Source organism: Megalobrama amblycephala, linkage group LG14 (genome assembly GCF_018812025.1).
Source record: "Megalobrama amblycephala isolate DHTTF-2021 linkage group LG14, ASM1881202v1, whole genome shotgun sequence".
In the NCBI taxonomy this organism is placed as follows: domain Eukaryota; kingdom Metazoa; phylum Chordata; class Actinopteri; order Cypriniformes; family Xenocyprididae; genus Megalobrama; species Megalobrama amblycephala.
The window spans coordinates 15,630,560-15,647,725 of NC_063057.1; the positions used below are offsets into that span (position 1 = coordinate 15,630,560).

Sequence of the window (17,166 nt, forward strand, 5' to 3'; positions counted from 1 at the left end):
CGTGCGACTGGCTTTGTGGTCCAGGGTCACATTATATTATATTATATTATATTATATTATATTATAAAGATTTAAAAATTACTTTTCCAGGTCTGGAGATCCCTCTTTCTTTAAAATTCCCTATTTTTCCAGGTTTTCCTTGACTGTGGGGACCCTGTACATATTTTTTAAGCCAAAGACAAATAAATAAATGTGTTCAGAACTTAGCAACAGACAGGAAGTGAGGAAAGCAGGACTTACGTTGATGAGCTCAATCTCCCAGATCTTCTTGACCAGCTCCATGGATGTGTAGCCGTTGATGAGGAAAGATTTGGTGTAGTCTCCCAGCTCCAGAGACTCCAGCCATTCGGCCACTGAGGTGGGGTTATTTCCATCGTAACCTATGGGCCGCACCTTAAACACAGAAACAACCCGTTAAACAACCATATCAGCAACGAAACCAGAGGCTGGACACAGTTTGGGTCATGAATAAAGAGGTCCAATAACAGGAAATGTTGTTATTCTGTGCTGGAAACACCTGCTTGGAGTACTAATGTGCATTTCTGGTCCACGTTGGTTTGGTGCTGGTCTAGCAGATAAAATAAGGGAGAGACAAGCTAACAAAACAAAAAATTGTGTGTTTTATTCCCAGGGAATCATTCCCATATTTACTGATAAAAAGGGTATTGAATACACCGCAAAAGGCTTTGGATAAAAGCATCTGCAAAATGCATAAATGTAAATGTAGAGAAGCTATCAGCTAAAGCACAGTTTGAAAGCGCTGACTGCAGATGAAAAGTTTTTCTCTTTTCACAGTGAGCTCTCATATCTCTCTCTTTCACACACATACCATTTCCTGTCCTTAATCTTAAATTCAACTTCTTTTTAAAGGAATAATTTTCATATTGAACCCAAAAATGAAAGTTCTGTCATCCTTTACTTTTCCATAAAATTTTGCTTAATGGGGATTCGGTCCGTTGAGCTCCAAAATAACAAAACAAGCGCCATAAAGGTATCGGTGTTAGTGGAAAATTATAGCGAATAGCGACTTAAATTGGGTCTTTTCTTCATACAAAGCTATTACATGTCTTCGGAAGATGTATTGTACATAGTATACAAGTCCAATTTCATGGTGTTTTTTGAGCCCAGAATAGCATTCACTTTTCTTATCTGGAAAAGAGCAGCTAGAACATTATTTAAAATATCTTCTTTTGTGTTCCACTGAGGAAATAAAGTTTGATGATGAGTAAACTATAACAGAATTGTAATTTTTTGGTGAACTGTCCCTTTAAAGGGTTAGTTCACCCAAAAATGAAAATTCTGTCATCTCACCTTCATGTCATTCTAGACCTTCGTACATCTTCGGAACACAAATTAAGATATTTTTGATGAAACTCGAGACGTATATGACTCATCCATAGACCGCAATATAACCACCAATTTCAAGATCCAAAAAGGTACTAAAGACTAGGGCTGTCAAACGATTAATCACAATTAATCGCATACAAAATAAAAGTTTGAGTTTGCTTAATATACTGTGTGTAATTATTATGTATATATAAATACAAACACATCCATGTATATATTTGAGAAATATTTACAAGCATATTTATATTTTTATATAATTTATATTATATATAAATAATTTTTTTTGTACATAAATAACATATTTCTCTTAAATATATACATTAATTTGTGTGTATTTATATATACATATTATTTACACACATTACTCACACATATATTATGCAAACTCAAACTTTTATTTTGTACGCGATTAATCGTTTGACAGCCCTACTAAAGACATCGTTAAAACAGTCGACGTGACTGCAGTGGTTCAACCTTAATGTTATGAAGCGACGAGAATACTTTGTGAGCAAAAAACATAACAAAAATAATGACTTAATCTCTGTCTGTTATGCAGTTGGCGCAGTGAACGCATTGCAGAGCTTCCATGTTTACACCCAAACGTGGGACAAATATATCTTAATTTGTGTTAAGATGAAGGTCTTACGGGTGTGGAACGACATGAGGGTGAGTAATTAATAACAGAATTTTCATTTTTGTGTGAACTAACCCTCTAAACTCACCCCTCTCCGCTCATGTTTGAGGTTTTAACATCTGTTTGAACAAAAGCAGCTTTGCACATTAGTGCGTGTGCACGTACAGTACATGTGTGTCCATTCTATCTTATCAGAACACACAGCCATTCCCCTCTGCGGTGTCCTTTCAGAGATTGTGAAGGAGAAAGGGAGTGCAAGGTTGTTTGGGACACAAGTGAGATTTATTTGATGTCGAGTCCCCTGCACATACACACACACACTCCTATATGGCAATACCAGAGGCTTTGCTGGATTACTCTAGAGGGGGTCTTAAATTGAGTACTCTTGGGGGGCGGGTGCACTCTGGGATGTGCATGTGTGATAAATGTGGATACCATGAAACCTCATTTAGTAATGAAATCCATGACACGCACATGCATCACATACAGAATTTCAATGGTCAGCATGTGTTTCGCACAGCTGAAAGGTTCTTTATTGGCATCTATGATTCCATGAAGAATCTTTAACATCCATGGAACCTTTCCACTGTACAGAAGTTTCTTTATAGTGCGAAAAGGTTCTTTAGATTTTTTAAATGTTCTTCACACTAAGAAAAAATGCTTCTTTTAAGAACTGTTTACTGGAAGGTTCTTTTGGGGATGAAAAATGGATGCATAAAACATGAGTGAATTCATTACACTGCTCTCCAGTTCAGTGTCTTTGTGTAAGTCACTGAACTCAGTGTTCCTGCCATCAGGACTGCCTGACCGTAACATATCAACCTTTTACAAGTGACCCATTACATTTGCAATAACAGAGTGAAGTCCAAGTATATCATTTTTGGAGCTTTACAGCCACTGTCATTGTATGTTAAAAGGTTAGTTCACCCAAAAATGAAATTTCTGTCATTAATTACTCCCCCTCATGTTGTTCCAAACCCGTAAGACCTTCGTTCATCTTCGGAACACAAATTAAGATTTTTTTTTTTTTTTTTTATGAAACCCAAGAGTTTTGGTTTTTTTTAAATCTCCCATAGAAAGCAAAGAAATACCACATTCAAGGTCCAAAGAAGTAGTAAGGACATTGTTAAAATAGACAACGTGACTACAGTGGTTCAATCTTAATATTCTGAAGCGATGAGAATACATTTTGTGCGCAAAAACAAAAGCAAAATAGCAAATTTATTACATTTTTCCTTTTCCGTGTCATTCTCCTATGCAGTTGACGCAGTGAACCCAGTGCAGAACTTATGTCCGAACGCCGGCTCGGTATTGGCTGACACTGTTCATGTGAGCACCACGACGCATACGTGTGATGCTGACGCCAGAACCGGCCAATACAGAGTCTGCGTTCTGACGTAGAACACGGAATCTCTGCAATTGTGTCTTCAACGTAAACTGCATAGGAGAATGACAGGGTAGAGAGGAAATTGTTGAATAAAGTCATAATTTTTGTTTTGTTTTTGCGCACAAAAAGTATTCTGCGCACAAAAAGTATTCTCGTCGCTTCATAACATTAAGGTTGAACCACTGTAGTCACGTGGACTATTTTAACAATGTCTTTACTACTTTTCTGGACCTTAAATGTGGTAATTTTGTTGCTTTCTATGGGAGACAAAAAACCTCTCAGATATCATCAAAAATATCTTAATTTGTTTACCGAAGATGAACGAAGGTCTTGTGGGTTTGGAGCGACATGAGGGTGAGTACTTAATGACAGAAATTAAATTTTTGAGTGAAATAACCCTCTAAAAAGCAGTGTAAACATAGCTTAAAATTCTCCATTACACAATAAAGAAAATCCTACAGGTTTGGATCGAAGTGTGAACGGTAAGGTAATATTCAAAAAAAAAAAAAAAAAAAAAAAAAAAAATTCAAAAAATTTGGTTCCGAATGCACTGTTAACATTGTTAAATATTTTTGGAGCTGGAAGCACCCTGTGAGAGCCCTAGGAGTCCCTGATGTCTGTACTCACCCTGGGCAGCAGGCGAATAGCCTGAAGAAGTCGCTGTCTGTGGGCGGAGTTTAAAATCCCGATCTCCAGCAGGTCCTGGTCCTCCACAACATTACTGCCCTGCAGTACAAAAAAAAAAGAGTAAGAAATCAAATCATTTGTAATACTATAAGGTTCACTGCAACATGTGTTGAAGTAGTAACAAACCAAACAAACAAATATAATAATAATAATAATAATAGTTAATATTAATTAATATTATTAATACTACTACACAACATTGCTGCCCTGCAGTAAAAAAAAAAAAATCTAATAATTTATACTACTATAAAGGTTCACTGCAACGTGTTGAATTAGTAACAAACCAAACAAACACAACAATAAAAATAATTGTTCATATTAATATTATTAATAATAATAATACTATACAATACTACACAGTAAAAAAGGTCATTTGTTTTACTATAAAGTTCATTGCAACAATACCACTGTAGTAGTAACAAAAACAAATAAAGATAATAATAATAATAATTATAATAATTATTATTATTATTACATCACATCACTGCCCTGTTGTAAAAAATAAGATTATTTGTATTACTATATATGTGTACTGCAACAATGTGTTTTAGTAGTAACACAAACAAATAAACAAAGAAAATAAATAAATAAATACTACTACTAATAATAATTATAAAAAATAATATAATATTTATTTTATTATTATTATTATTATTATTATTATTATTATTATTATGCTGCTTAGGCAGATTCCATCTAGTTTACATGGACACATAAATAAGGCATAAGCTGCAATTTTCTCTAATTAATAAAATTGCCCTCTTCAGTTTGCACGAACAACCCAATCAGGAGATCCATAAGGCCATCAAACAGTATTCAAATCAACAATCCCCAACTTGATGTGCACAGGTGCAAGAAACACATGCTGTCACACACACACATAAACACACAGAGCGCTATTAAGCAACTGCTGTTTCATGCTGAGTTTCACCTTTAATGACCTTTCACTAACTCCAATCAGACCAATCAACCTCCTATCTAACAGGGACAAAGATCTGAAAATACACACTTTTCCTACACACAAACAAACACACACACACAGCTTTCCTATTACAGAATTAATAGTATCTCAATTCCCCCATGTGATTCACCCATCTTCCTAAACAGGAAACACACACACACAAAGATATACATGAAAATACAAGGTGTATGAAAACATGCAGAAAGATAATGCAGGCTAAGATGTGTCTGTATCACTTTACAAACTTGGTGATCCAACTCAAGTATAATTTATCGCTGATGAAATCACCTCTGAGCACCAGCATCTGCTCCATTCAAAGCAATACAATCCAGACCAGAGTAATGGCATGCCGAGTAGATTTAGATTGATTGCAGGTGTCCCAAGACATTACTAATCAATCACAACACAGACCTGCTGAAAGCTCACTGCTTACAGCATACTGTATACTGCCTGCTATTTTATAAATATCACAGTATGCAAAGATAAATGTTTGTAAGAGTATAATCCTTCATTGCCGTCATATTAAACTGCATGTTTAATTCAGCAAGTTATCATCTTGGAAATTAATACATGTTTAATCCAAGCTTTTGTAAAAAATATCTTAGCAGTTTGATCAAATAATGGGACAAGAAAATTGTTTAAAATTACACCTGATAATTCCAGTTCATTTGCAATACAAAGGTCTAGTTAAGTCCACAGCATTTTGGGAAACAGTATTTCATTTGGCAAATGCAATATAGGCCATCTGAATATTCAATGCATAATGCCAATTTGGAAACTGCACAGAATGCATAAAGCATACTGCAGAAATACGAGTAGTGTGGTACAGTGATTTATTTTCGGCATATATGTGTAAAAGTAAAAGTGCTGCCAAAATGTTACCGTTTCAGATGAATGAAATGTTTAACATCCTTAACTATCTAAAACAATGCATTCATTGAGCTGTTTTTTTTTTTTTTTTTTTTGTTTTTTTTTTACACTTTAGAAAAATACTTGCCTTAACTGCCTTAAATTAATTTATGAATGGAAGCTCAACAGTTATGAAATAAGATCAATGAGTGAAAAACACCATTAATGAGAAGATCAGCAGTGCACCGCTTCGGGTTAGTGGGGAAATATATACAGTATTTTATTTAACATTCAGGAGATAAATCCACTACACTTGAAAAGAATATATATATATATATATATATATATATATATATAAACTTTTTTAAAGGAATTTAAACTTTGGGACAAGTAAAAACATGATTAATTGTTTTAATCAACTTATAGCATTAAAAACTAGAAATAATGAGTAACTGAGTGACTGTGTGAATGCAGAAGTAGCTGTGCAAGTAATTCATCACAAAATAGTTCACCCAAAAATACTGTCATCATTTACTCACCATCATTACTCAACCTACTGTATACGACTTTCATTATTCTATGCAACACAAAAGGAGATTATGAAGAAATGTTTTTGTCCATATAATGAAAATGATCAGGAGCTAAAACAACATTGGACCACATTGACTTTCACTGTATGAACAATTTGTCCTCCACATATAAGCTTATTAAAGCCTAAACCTTGTCGTCAATCCATCGGTCGTATTTTTTAAACTCCATTGTTGATTCGAATAGCAAACAACTCTTACTCCACACACCACAATAAAATGGTGGTTGAAATAAAATGCTGCATGGAGTCAACTAGGGCTGGGCAATATATCGCATGCAATTGTCACGCGCATTTCATCAGTAAAGCCGATTCCCTGATTCATTATCTGCGATAATGAACGCGATATTGCGTAGCTTGTCAGTGATCTACGGTTCTGTCTATTAAATGCCGCTCCATTTGAAATCAGGTGATGGCGATTTAGCAGTAATCAGGGAACCGGCTTTACCGACGAAATGCGCGTGACAATCGCATGCGATATATCGCCCAGCCCTAGAGTCAACCAATCAGCATGTTCAGTGCCCAAGTCCCACCCCCAAAAGTTCCTGAACTTTGAAAAAGTACTACCTCGTGAGCAGGGACTTTCTGAGGGGGAAATTTTTACACATTTAAACCCTGATCCCACCCCAAAGTCCCTAGTTCCTGCATGGGGGAATTTCCTGCAGTGGAAACACAGCTAAAGTCATAGAGGTTGGGAACAATATGATGATACAATTTTCCGTTTTGGATGAACTACCCCTTTAAATGACCGGAAAACAGGAAATGGAAAACTGTGTACTAATAAAATGTACAGTAATAGAACTTCACATTTATTTAAAATAAACATGTATTTATTTGTGAAAAACTGTGATAAACTGCCATTCTCTACCAGTCTGTCAATAACTCGCACAGAACCACAGTGACATCCACCAAATATCCTCCAAAAAATGTAATTTACAATAAAATAAATTCTTCCTCAGGGGTGGAGAAAATTTCTTTAATATCAAAATATATATTATTACAAAATAATAATATCAGCCTGTGAATGTTCTAGCATCCAACCAGTGTGAAGGACACAACAGCACACAAAGGAAACATACACCATCTCAAACCTTCAAAGTTCAGAGTAAGATAAATGACCCGCACAATGACACTAAATTGTTCATCTCAAAACTCCCAGAAGTCCTGAAGTGAGGTACCGCTATCATCTCTCTGGCACTTAACTCTCTCTCCCTCTCAGGAAACGCTGTTGCCTAGCTCTTTCAGACTGAGTGCGCAGTTTAAAATTTTACTTTTAAAATGACACATTGGTTCCAGCTAAATGTTTCAGGACAGCTCTGTATTCATGCTCTTCCAAATACCGAGGGAACTCGGCGACTACGCACTGCAGTTTGCCTTTTATATCAACTTTATTTGAAGAAAAAGAAAAGCAATAACATTCAGAGAAACTTTACAAGCCTAGCACATCAGAGGCAAGCAGCAGACCTCCATCTAATATTAATTGTATCTGAAGGCCTTTCAGAAGCTCCGTCCTACAGAGACCAGAGGCAGAGGGAGTGTGTGTCTTTGTGGTTCATCCAGATGTCCCATTCATCCGGAGGAGATGCTTTAGCTAGAGGAATAAAATTACATAGTAATGAACTGCTGACTGGACTAAAACACTTAAAGGTGATGAGTGTATTTTTTATGTTAAAACATTTTTAGCAGTTTAATGTGCAGAGACAACACTGGCTCAACCAATGATGGCAGTTTGGGGTGGGACTATATGTTTGACTGACCAATGGCCCTGTCCCAACTTCATGTGCACTTGCGGTCTTGTGGACTACAATGTCCGCCACGTGTGCGTGTCTGTTAAATCCTCAAGACCGTAGGGCCATTTGTCATTTTAGGTTTCAGAAGGGAGCTCACGGGCACCCAAAGTGGCAATACGTCACAAAAGTATGGACTCGGAGGAAGATCGCAAGGGCTTAAGCCCCGGGTATACTTCGGCCGTCCGCGTTCGTGCACCGTCCGCATGACGTAATTTTCGTCATGCGGAGGGCTCGCAGCCGGCCGCACACCCTGGCCACGTGCAGGCTAAATTTCGAGACCGAGCGGACAGTCCGCGTGCAACAGCGCATGCGCAAGCAGTATAGAAGAGTCCACTAGGTGGCAATACGCACAGTATTAAGCACAGTGTTCAGCCGTCAAAGAAGAGTGTGAAAAGACCGGTTTAAAAACAACACGCTTGAAAAAAGAGAAAAACACGACAATGGACAGCGAACTTGACCAGCGTTTGTGCGAAGAGATTAGAAAGTAACCATATTTGCACAATTCATGTTTGAAAGAGTACAAAGACGTGTTTAGGGCGGCAAATTCATGGAGGGGGATAAGTAAAATATGGGAAAGGATGCACTTCTTTTCTTCTCCGATCATGCCCAGTGAATGTCACGTTGATGACACGACTCTTTGCTGCTCTCCGATGTCTGGTAGAGCATAGAAAAAAATTGTACTGCGCATGTGACGAACGCGGTCATCCGCGCGCATTCGTGGTGTAGTATACTTTGAAAGACGCGCGGACGCTTCCGGGCGCGGAAAGTGAAGTATACCCAGGGCTTTAGGGTTTCATTTGCGACAGGGCCAATGACAGATGGGACAATTGTTCAGGAAATTTATTTGCAAACAGTAATTATTTTTTTCATCACTAATGCCTTTACTAGACTTCCTAGATCACTGCCTTGAGTAAATTTGAGAAGGATTCATTTTTTGTAAAACAGTTTCCACAGAATCACTTGGTCAATACGATTTTTTAATTGTTTTTAAGTTGACTCAAGAAAAAAATTTTTTATTAACATATTTTAAAATTTAATTTATTCCACTGATGGCACCCGTCCTCTGGAAGATTTGGCCATCATGCTGAAGCAATAAAAACAAGCTTCAAGCTTTAAATGCAGATTTAATGTACTTTTTAGCTTGTAGCATTGGGTTAAATATTTGCTTGACATTCTTTAGTGTTTATTATTGCTCCTTGGATTAATTTTTATTATTATTATGGTTTGTTTGTTATTGTTTGTTCAGCACAATTCACAGATGCTCGATTGGATTGAGATCTGAGGAATTTGGAGGCCAAGTCAACACCTCAAACTTGTTGTTGTGCTCCTCAAACCATTCCTGAACCATCTTTGCATTGTGTGCATTATCCTGCTGAAAGAGGCCACAGCCACCAGGGAATACTGTTTCCATGAAAGGGTGTACATGGTCTGCAACAATGCATAGGTAGGTGGTATGTGTCAAAGTAACATCCACATGGATGGCAGGACCCAAGGTTTCCCAGCAGAACATTGCCATCCACATGATGTAAAAGAAAACGTGATTCATCAGACCAGTTCACCTTCTTCCATTGCTCCGTGGTCCAGTTCTGATGCTCACGTGCCCACTGTTGGTGCTTGGAGGTGGACAGGGGTCAGCATGGGCACCCTGACTGGTCTGCGGCTATGCAGCCACATACACAACACCTTTCTATCAGAACCAGCATTAACTTCTTGAGCAATTTGATCTACAGCTCGTCTGTTGGATCAGACCACAAGAGACAGCCTTCGCTCCCCACATGCATCAATGAGCCTTGACCGCTCATGATGCCGGTTCACCACTGTTCCTTCCTTGGACCACTTTTGATAGATACTGACCACTGCAGACCGGGAACACCCCACAAGAGCTACAGTTGACCTAGTCGTCTAGCAATCACAATTTGGCCCTTGTCAAACTCGCTCAAATCCTTACACTTGCCCATTTTTCCTGTTTCTAACACATCAACTTTGAGGATAAAATGTTCACTTGCTGCCCAGTATATCCCACCCACTAACAGGTGCCTGTCAGTGGTCATAATGTTATGTCTGATTATATGTATATAATACTTTACTTATTTCATAGTCTTAAAAATGTGCATTGCGGCTCTATTCCAAGACTGAATGTTCTGTATAGAAAATACACAGCTGGCTAATGAAGGTTTGAAACGCAATTATGCGTAACCTAAGACTATATAAAAGGTATTTACTCAATTAAACATCCTTAAAGAGCATAATTTTCGTGAGAGTGTGGCATTTTTCTCTCAATGTTTGCATCTGTACAAGTGAAGTTGTGCAGAAATCCCTTATATAGAGATAGGTGGGTGTGTATTATGCTAATTACTTACTACAGGCACACACAGTGCTTCATTCTTAGAATAACGGAGATCCATCAATATTACAATGAGAGCAATTTAACGCTATGCACCTGTGGTGAATCCAACTGAACTTTTGCAGGAAAACCTTTTTGTATAAATGTACCTTGTACGCAATTATTAATTAATGAGAACCACTGTGAGCATGTTTATAAATGGAGTTTTAAATGTTTTACCTCTCAGATAAGGTCACGTTCAGTATTTTGTATTGCTAGCAGGTAAAGCCGTCAATGCTGGCATTATGATGAGTGCTGACAAATCACCACTGGCTTCGGGAGGTTTTTAACACCCTATTAAGAATGCTCCGCAGGGAAACCGCATAATCCATTTCCTTGACAACAGTTGGAAAGGAAATGCACATTTTTTTTTAAAAATCTATAGCTAAAATACTCTATTCCTTTCCTTTCTTTCTGTTGCCTCGGCAACCACAGGAATGGATGCAGGTCAGAGCTGGGGGAGGGTAATCAGCATAAGCAACTAAACACTCGCAAAACGACTCATTACACACAAACATATGCACAAGCATCCGATTCAGTCGCACAATGTATAGGATTTAGTAACAGCTCCATTATACATCAGTACAGTTTAAGCCTGTATGTGGACTACAGTTCCCATGAGTCTGTGGCTCACCTGTGAATGCCACCTGTTTTAGTAACAATCTCACTGCTATCTGCACTATGACAGCTTCTGAAAAGCAACAGATCCTTTTGGCAAAGCTGTAGTTGTGAAATTGTTTCATTATAGAGCCACAGTCTGCAACAAATAAATCAGAAGTCTTAAAGTGTAGAGCCATACACAAGAACAAAACAGATTACAATGACTCACTGCATCTGCTCAAAGACATCCTTCTTGAAGCATGCAAGGTGAAATGAGTAAAACTATTTTAATAATAGTAAGTTAAGTTCACATTGTGTTCTAATGGTCTGAATACGGTACACTACAAAAAAAAAAAAAAACAAAAAAAATCATTCCCTTAATCAGTATTTGTGTCATGTTTTCCAGTCTTAGACTTAACTAAAGATATAGTCTGAAAGTTTTCTTTTGACCTCAGGCAAATAGTTTATTAGATTTATGCTTAGAACAAAGAAAACAATTTTCCAGTGAATAAAGTATGCACAATTCAGAATATATTATCTGAAAACAAGCCTTAATATCAATCATAAATAATGCAAGATTGATTCTTAAGTAAATTTGTTGTTTTAAGCGTATTTACACATTTCTTTTGTATTTTGCAGTGTAGTGTTTGATTTACACCAACCACTGTGTGTGCAAACATTAATTAAATGTTAGAAAATTAGTTCATGGGTGACTTTTGTGGTTTTTAGTGCACTTTCAGTTCATCAGATCAGCAGAAAAACAGCATAACTGATCAACAACATGGATTGTGGTGTGCTGGGCAACCCACAAAGCTTGACCTAGGTGATCTTAGCAAGATTACCTAGGTCAACCAGCTTAAAAAAATAATACCAGCTGACCTGCTTAAGCAGTTAAACACACTATTCAGATCCATCAGATAGACCAGAACCAACAACCCCATACACCAGCACTAACCATCATATGGTTTATTAGAATAAGCCTAGTATAATTTTTGCAAGTTGACCATTCTGCCTTCTGTGCTACATTTAAACCAAAAGTGTGATCTCTCTCTGCAGAAGAATTTACTGGTAATCATAAATGTGCAGACAGTATTGATCGACTCTTCCAACTTGCCCCTTTATCTCTACAGGTGCTCCTACACAACCATGATTGTTTTGGTGGTTAAACACTGATTGCTTTAACACTTTCTCCTCCAAACACACACCAACACACACCAGGCAAACACATTCATGCATCTGAACACGCCCACGGTGGACATGTTTTCTGCATTGTCAGAGGTGTGACGTTGACCACGTGTTGGAATGCAATGTATCAATGAGTACCCATGCAGCACTGCATTGACAACAAAAGGACTATTTACCATAATATGTACAACAATATGTACAACATAAGGTATTATGTTATTTATTCTATTACTAATAATATTTTGTTTATCATATATTCTTTTTCTATTATATATTTTGTTTATTTTTTATGTATAATTGATATTTTCCTATAATATGGCTTTTTACTGAACACCTACTTACTAAAACTTCTAAAATTTTCTAAACTAAATCCCTTTGCTTTCCAAAGTTCCCAAAGTGCTGATATTAGAGTACAGACAAGAAACATATAAGCCAGGCATTAAATTTACATGTTAAATGTCACACAATCCAAGGAAATACTATAGCCTTCATAACCTTTAAAGTCTACAGAATCAATGCTGAGCATTTTCCAACAATCATGTAACAGGAGACCAACAAATTAAGACACTGAGGACCAAAGTACAGAACATCTCACATAATCACAAAACAGCTTACCTGAGAACAAACAGAGAACAACAAACATTCAAGTACACATGCAAACCCACACCACCCACAAGAAGCAACTGATGACTAATAAAAAAAAAAAAAAGACATGCTCATAAAACTGCCTGTAGGGAAAACAGAGATGGAAGTGTGAAGGAGACACTCACCATAAACTGAACGTTGTCGAAGCCATTAGACAGCAGGTGGTTTTCGTACTGCACCAGACCGATGTTGTCCAACCACTGTCCCACGGACTGGACGGGGCAGCGGGGGCCTATCAAGGGGTGTAGAGGGAGGCGTTTGAGAAGTGAGTAGCCGTCCACCCGGTAGCAGCGACAGTCCGGCTGTGAGAGCTGGCACTGCCACATCATGTTCCGCGCAAAGTGACTGTCAAACGAACCCGCCATGCTCAACAAGCGACGGAGAGCGCGAGCGGAAACGGGAGAGACAGAAAGAGCGAGAAAAAGGACGTAGAAAAGTGATTTCAAGGAAACTAAGAAACTAATGCTTAGAAAACAGTTGAGAAAGGGAAGAAAACAGAAAGGGAGAGCAAAGTAGAAGAGGGTCCTCTCAGGAGAGTGAGCGTTAGGGTCCGTGCTGGTGGAGAAGTACGCCGGCTGTGGAGGTAGACATGCTGAAGGCTCCAAATTACATCCACAAGAAAGGAGAGAGATGTGCGATCACCAACCACCGCTTCGGTCGCTGTGCTGCTCAACCTGTGTCTCAATGTGTGGACAGTGCAGGCATGTGCATGTGTGCGTTTGCAAATGCGGGAGGGAGCGAGCGTGTGTGTGTGTGAAAGAGGACAGGAATGACAGCGTGCAGCTTGCTTGGTAGAATTCTGTTTCTCCAGCACTCCCACACTCATTTGTATGCCTCTGCATCCTGTGCCACTGTGCGCTCTCTCTCTCTCTCCCTCCCTCTTGGTCTCTCTTTCTCCCTCCCTTCTTTCCACTAGCTGTACCTCACATTGCCGATAATAGCCATCAGATCAACCCCAGCCTCTTTGTCTGAGTGCAGAAGCTGCTGTTGCTCCCTCCCACACGTACACTCACATACACACACACACTCTGTGGGCGTCTGTGAGCACTGGTGGAATGGCAACACAAACGGGCTTTCTGTGGACAGAAAAATGAGGGACCACTGCAGAGGAGAGGCGAGGCAAAAGTATGGGAGAGGCAAGGAGAGGAGATGAGACAAGAGGAGAGGAGATGACAGAAGAGGTGAAAGTAAAGGTGAGAAGAGATGAAAGGAGAAGATGCCAGACAAACGGCAACAATAGAGGTGGCAAAAAGGAGAGAGGAGGAGAAAGAAGGGAGGAGAGGTAAAGTGGAGGCTGTGAAAGAAAAGGCGAGGAGACAAGAGGAAGGGTGAAAGTTAAGATGGGATGAGAGTCAAATAGAAGAGGAGGTGAAAGAAGAAGAGGAGGTGAGAGGACAGGTGAGGGGAGATGTTCAAGAACCGGAGAGGAGGTGGGAGGAGGGGAGAGACGAAAGGAGACAAGGTGAAAGGAAAGGAGGACAAGAAAAGTGAGACATTAAGTAAAGGGGAGAAAAGGCAAAATCAGGTGATGCAAAATGAGAGGAGAGAATGGGGGAGGAGAGAGTAGATGCTAACAGAGAGAAAGGGACAGGAAAAGAGAAAAGAGTGAAATGAGAGGAAAAAATGACAGGAGAGGAGATGAAAGGAGAAGTTAAAGGAGTGGGGACAGGGGTGGAGACAAGAGGAGGGGCAAAAAGAGAAGGCAGAGGAGGTGGGAGAAGCGGCAAAAGGAAAAGAGGCAAAAAGAAGAGGTGAGACAAGAGAATGAGAAGAAGCAACAGGAGGTGAGAGGAGAAGGCAGGAGGCAAGAGGAGAGGTGAAAAAGAGGAGGTGATAGGAGAGGAGAGAAAGACAGGAAAGGATACAGAGAAAAAGGGACAGAAAAAGAGGAAAGAGTGAAATGAGAGGAGAGAATGACAGGAGGGGAGGCAAAAGAAGAGGCTAAAGGAGTGGGGACAGGGGTGGAGACAAGAAGAGAGGCAAGGAGAGGAGAAGGGAAAGGAGGTGGGAGAAGCGGCAAAAGGAAAGGAGGCAAAAAGAAGAGGAGACAGGAGGTGAGAGGAGAATCAAAAAAGAGGAAATAGAAGAGGAGGTGAAATGAGAGGAGAGAAAAAACTGTAAAAGATACAAGAAGCAACACAAAATGAAAGGGGATAGGTGGAGAGACTAGAGGTGAAAGGAGGCAAAAAGTGAGAGAAGAGAATGAGAGGAGGCAACAGGAGACAAGAGGAGAACCAAAAGGAGAGGAAAGGAGGTGAGAGGAGAAGAGAGTAGGCAAAGGGAAAGGATACAAAAGAGGAGGAGTTGAGACAAGATAATGAGAAGAGGCGACAGGAGGTGAGAGGAGAAGACAGGAGGCAAGAGGAGAGGTGAAAAAGAGGAGGAAATAGGAGAGGAGGTGATAGGAGAGGAGAGAAAGACAGGAAAGGATACAGAGAAAAAGGGATAGAAAAAGAGGAAAGAGTGAAATGAGAGGAGAGAATGACAGGAGAGGAGGCAAAAGAAGAGGCTAAAGGAGTGGGGACAGGGGTGGAGACAAGAGGAGAGGCAAGGAGAGGAGAAGGGAGAGGAGGTGGCAAAAGGAAAGGAGGCAAAAAGAAGAGGAGACAGGAGGTGAGAGGAGAAGGCAGGAGGCAAGAGGAGAAGCAAAAAAGAGGAAATAGAAGAGGAGGTGAAATGAGAGGAGAGAAAAACAGTAAAGGATACAAGAAGCGACACAAAATGAAAGGGGATAGGTGGAGAGACTAGAGGTGAAAGGAGGCAAAAAGTGAGAGAAGAGAATGAGAGGAGGCAACAGGAGACAAGAGGAGAACCAAAAGGAGAGGAAAGGAGGTGAGAGGAGAAGAGAGTAGGCAAAGGGAAAAGATACAGAAGAAAAGGAGTTGAGACAAGATAATGAGAAGAGGCGACAGAAGGTGAGCGGAGAAGACAGGAGGCAAGAAGGTGAAAGGAGAGGCAAAGGAGATGGGGAAAATAGGAGAGGAGGGAATGACAGGAAAGGAGACAAGAGAGAGGCGAATGGAGGCAAAAGGTGAGAGGAGAGAATGAGAGGAGGCAACAGGAGACAAGTGGAGAGGAGAGAGGAAAGGAGGTGAGAGGAGAAGAGAGGAGGCAAAAGGAAAGAAAAAAGGTGAAAGAGGGTTTAAAAGAAAGGAGACAAGAGATGTGGCAAAAAGAAAGGATGTGAGATGAAAGAATGAAATGAGGCAAGGGGAGAGGAGAGAGGACAGGAGGTGAGAGGAGAAAAGATTAAGTAAGAGGACAGACGAGGAGAGAATATTAATTCCCTCATTATTAGCTTTAATGGGTTTCACTATCATTGCTGTGAGAATCTCAGGACAGTGATCTCCAGTCAATGAGATATTCCTTTCCCTCTCAGTGTGAACAACAAAACTGTCCCAAGATCAGTGCTTAGAGGTCTAAACTGTCCATCCACTTCTTGTCCCCTTGCTCTCATTATGACTACAGGAAGAGCACAGAGACGAGAGGAGAGCGCACAGTAACCATGGTTACATCTCAAAAAGCTCCCTGTCTATGAGCGGGTCTTTGACACTACTGAAGGAAACCCTCCTGTCTCACAGTGCTGCACACTTCACAGCCGTTAGTTGATATTCTTATCAAGCCATGAGCTCCCTATAGTTATGGATATAGGCTAAATCTAGTGCATCAACACCACACATACACAGACACACAAACCTGAGTGATTCTCCGTAATCCCCTCCAACTCTGTGCCAATTCCAGCACCTATGGAGCTCATAATCTTGTCAATCTGTGGAGAGGAAGAGAGAGAGAGAGATAAATTGTGTGTTTGCATAACGGAAGGCTCTCATCTCTATTTTTATATTCTTATTCCATGGCATTTCCCCACAGACTTCTCCTCATTGCTCTTTTCCCACAAGCTCACTTTCAGCTTTTCGTAAATGCCAGTAATTGTGCTCCAAAACCACTTAATTGTTGGCTAAAAGCTGGGGGAGAAATGAGAATTTTGGGAAGGTAATTTATCACAATCAGCTTCGTTTAAGAATATGTCAGTTCGGAGAGAACAGGGAGAGTGTTTTTTGATGAATGTCTCCTCATTAAAATGACAGTGATGTTCGGAGCGAAGAAAGTGT

General features: G+C 39.6%; 1 protein-coding gene across 6 annotated transcripts in view; it reads right to left on the reverse strand.

The window, feature by feature from the left end:
- The window catches only part of anks1b (ankyrin repeat and sterile alpha motif domain containing 1B), a 238,722-nt gene that overhangs the window by 47,512 nt on the left and 174,044 nt on the right, over positions 1–17,166 (reverse strand). For 5 of the 6 annotated variants that reach the window (XM_048154392.1, XM_048154391.1, XM_048154390.1 and 2 more), the window contains 4 exons: positions 16,751–16,823; positions 13,180–13,286; positions 3,996–4,094; positions 241–393 (listed from right to left, as the gene is read on the reverse strand). In XM_048154392.1, coding sequence (XP_048010349.1) covers positions 241–393; positions 3,996–4,094; positions 13,180–13,286; positions 16,751–16,823 — 432 coding nt within the window. Of the gene's footprint in view, positions 1–240; positions 394–3,995; positions 4,095–13,179; positions 14,663–16,750; positions 16,824–17,166 lie in introns of those variants that run through there. The other variant, XM_048154395.1, reaches the window with a different exon arrangement.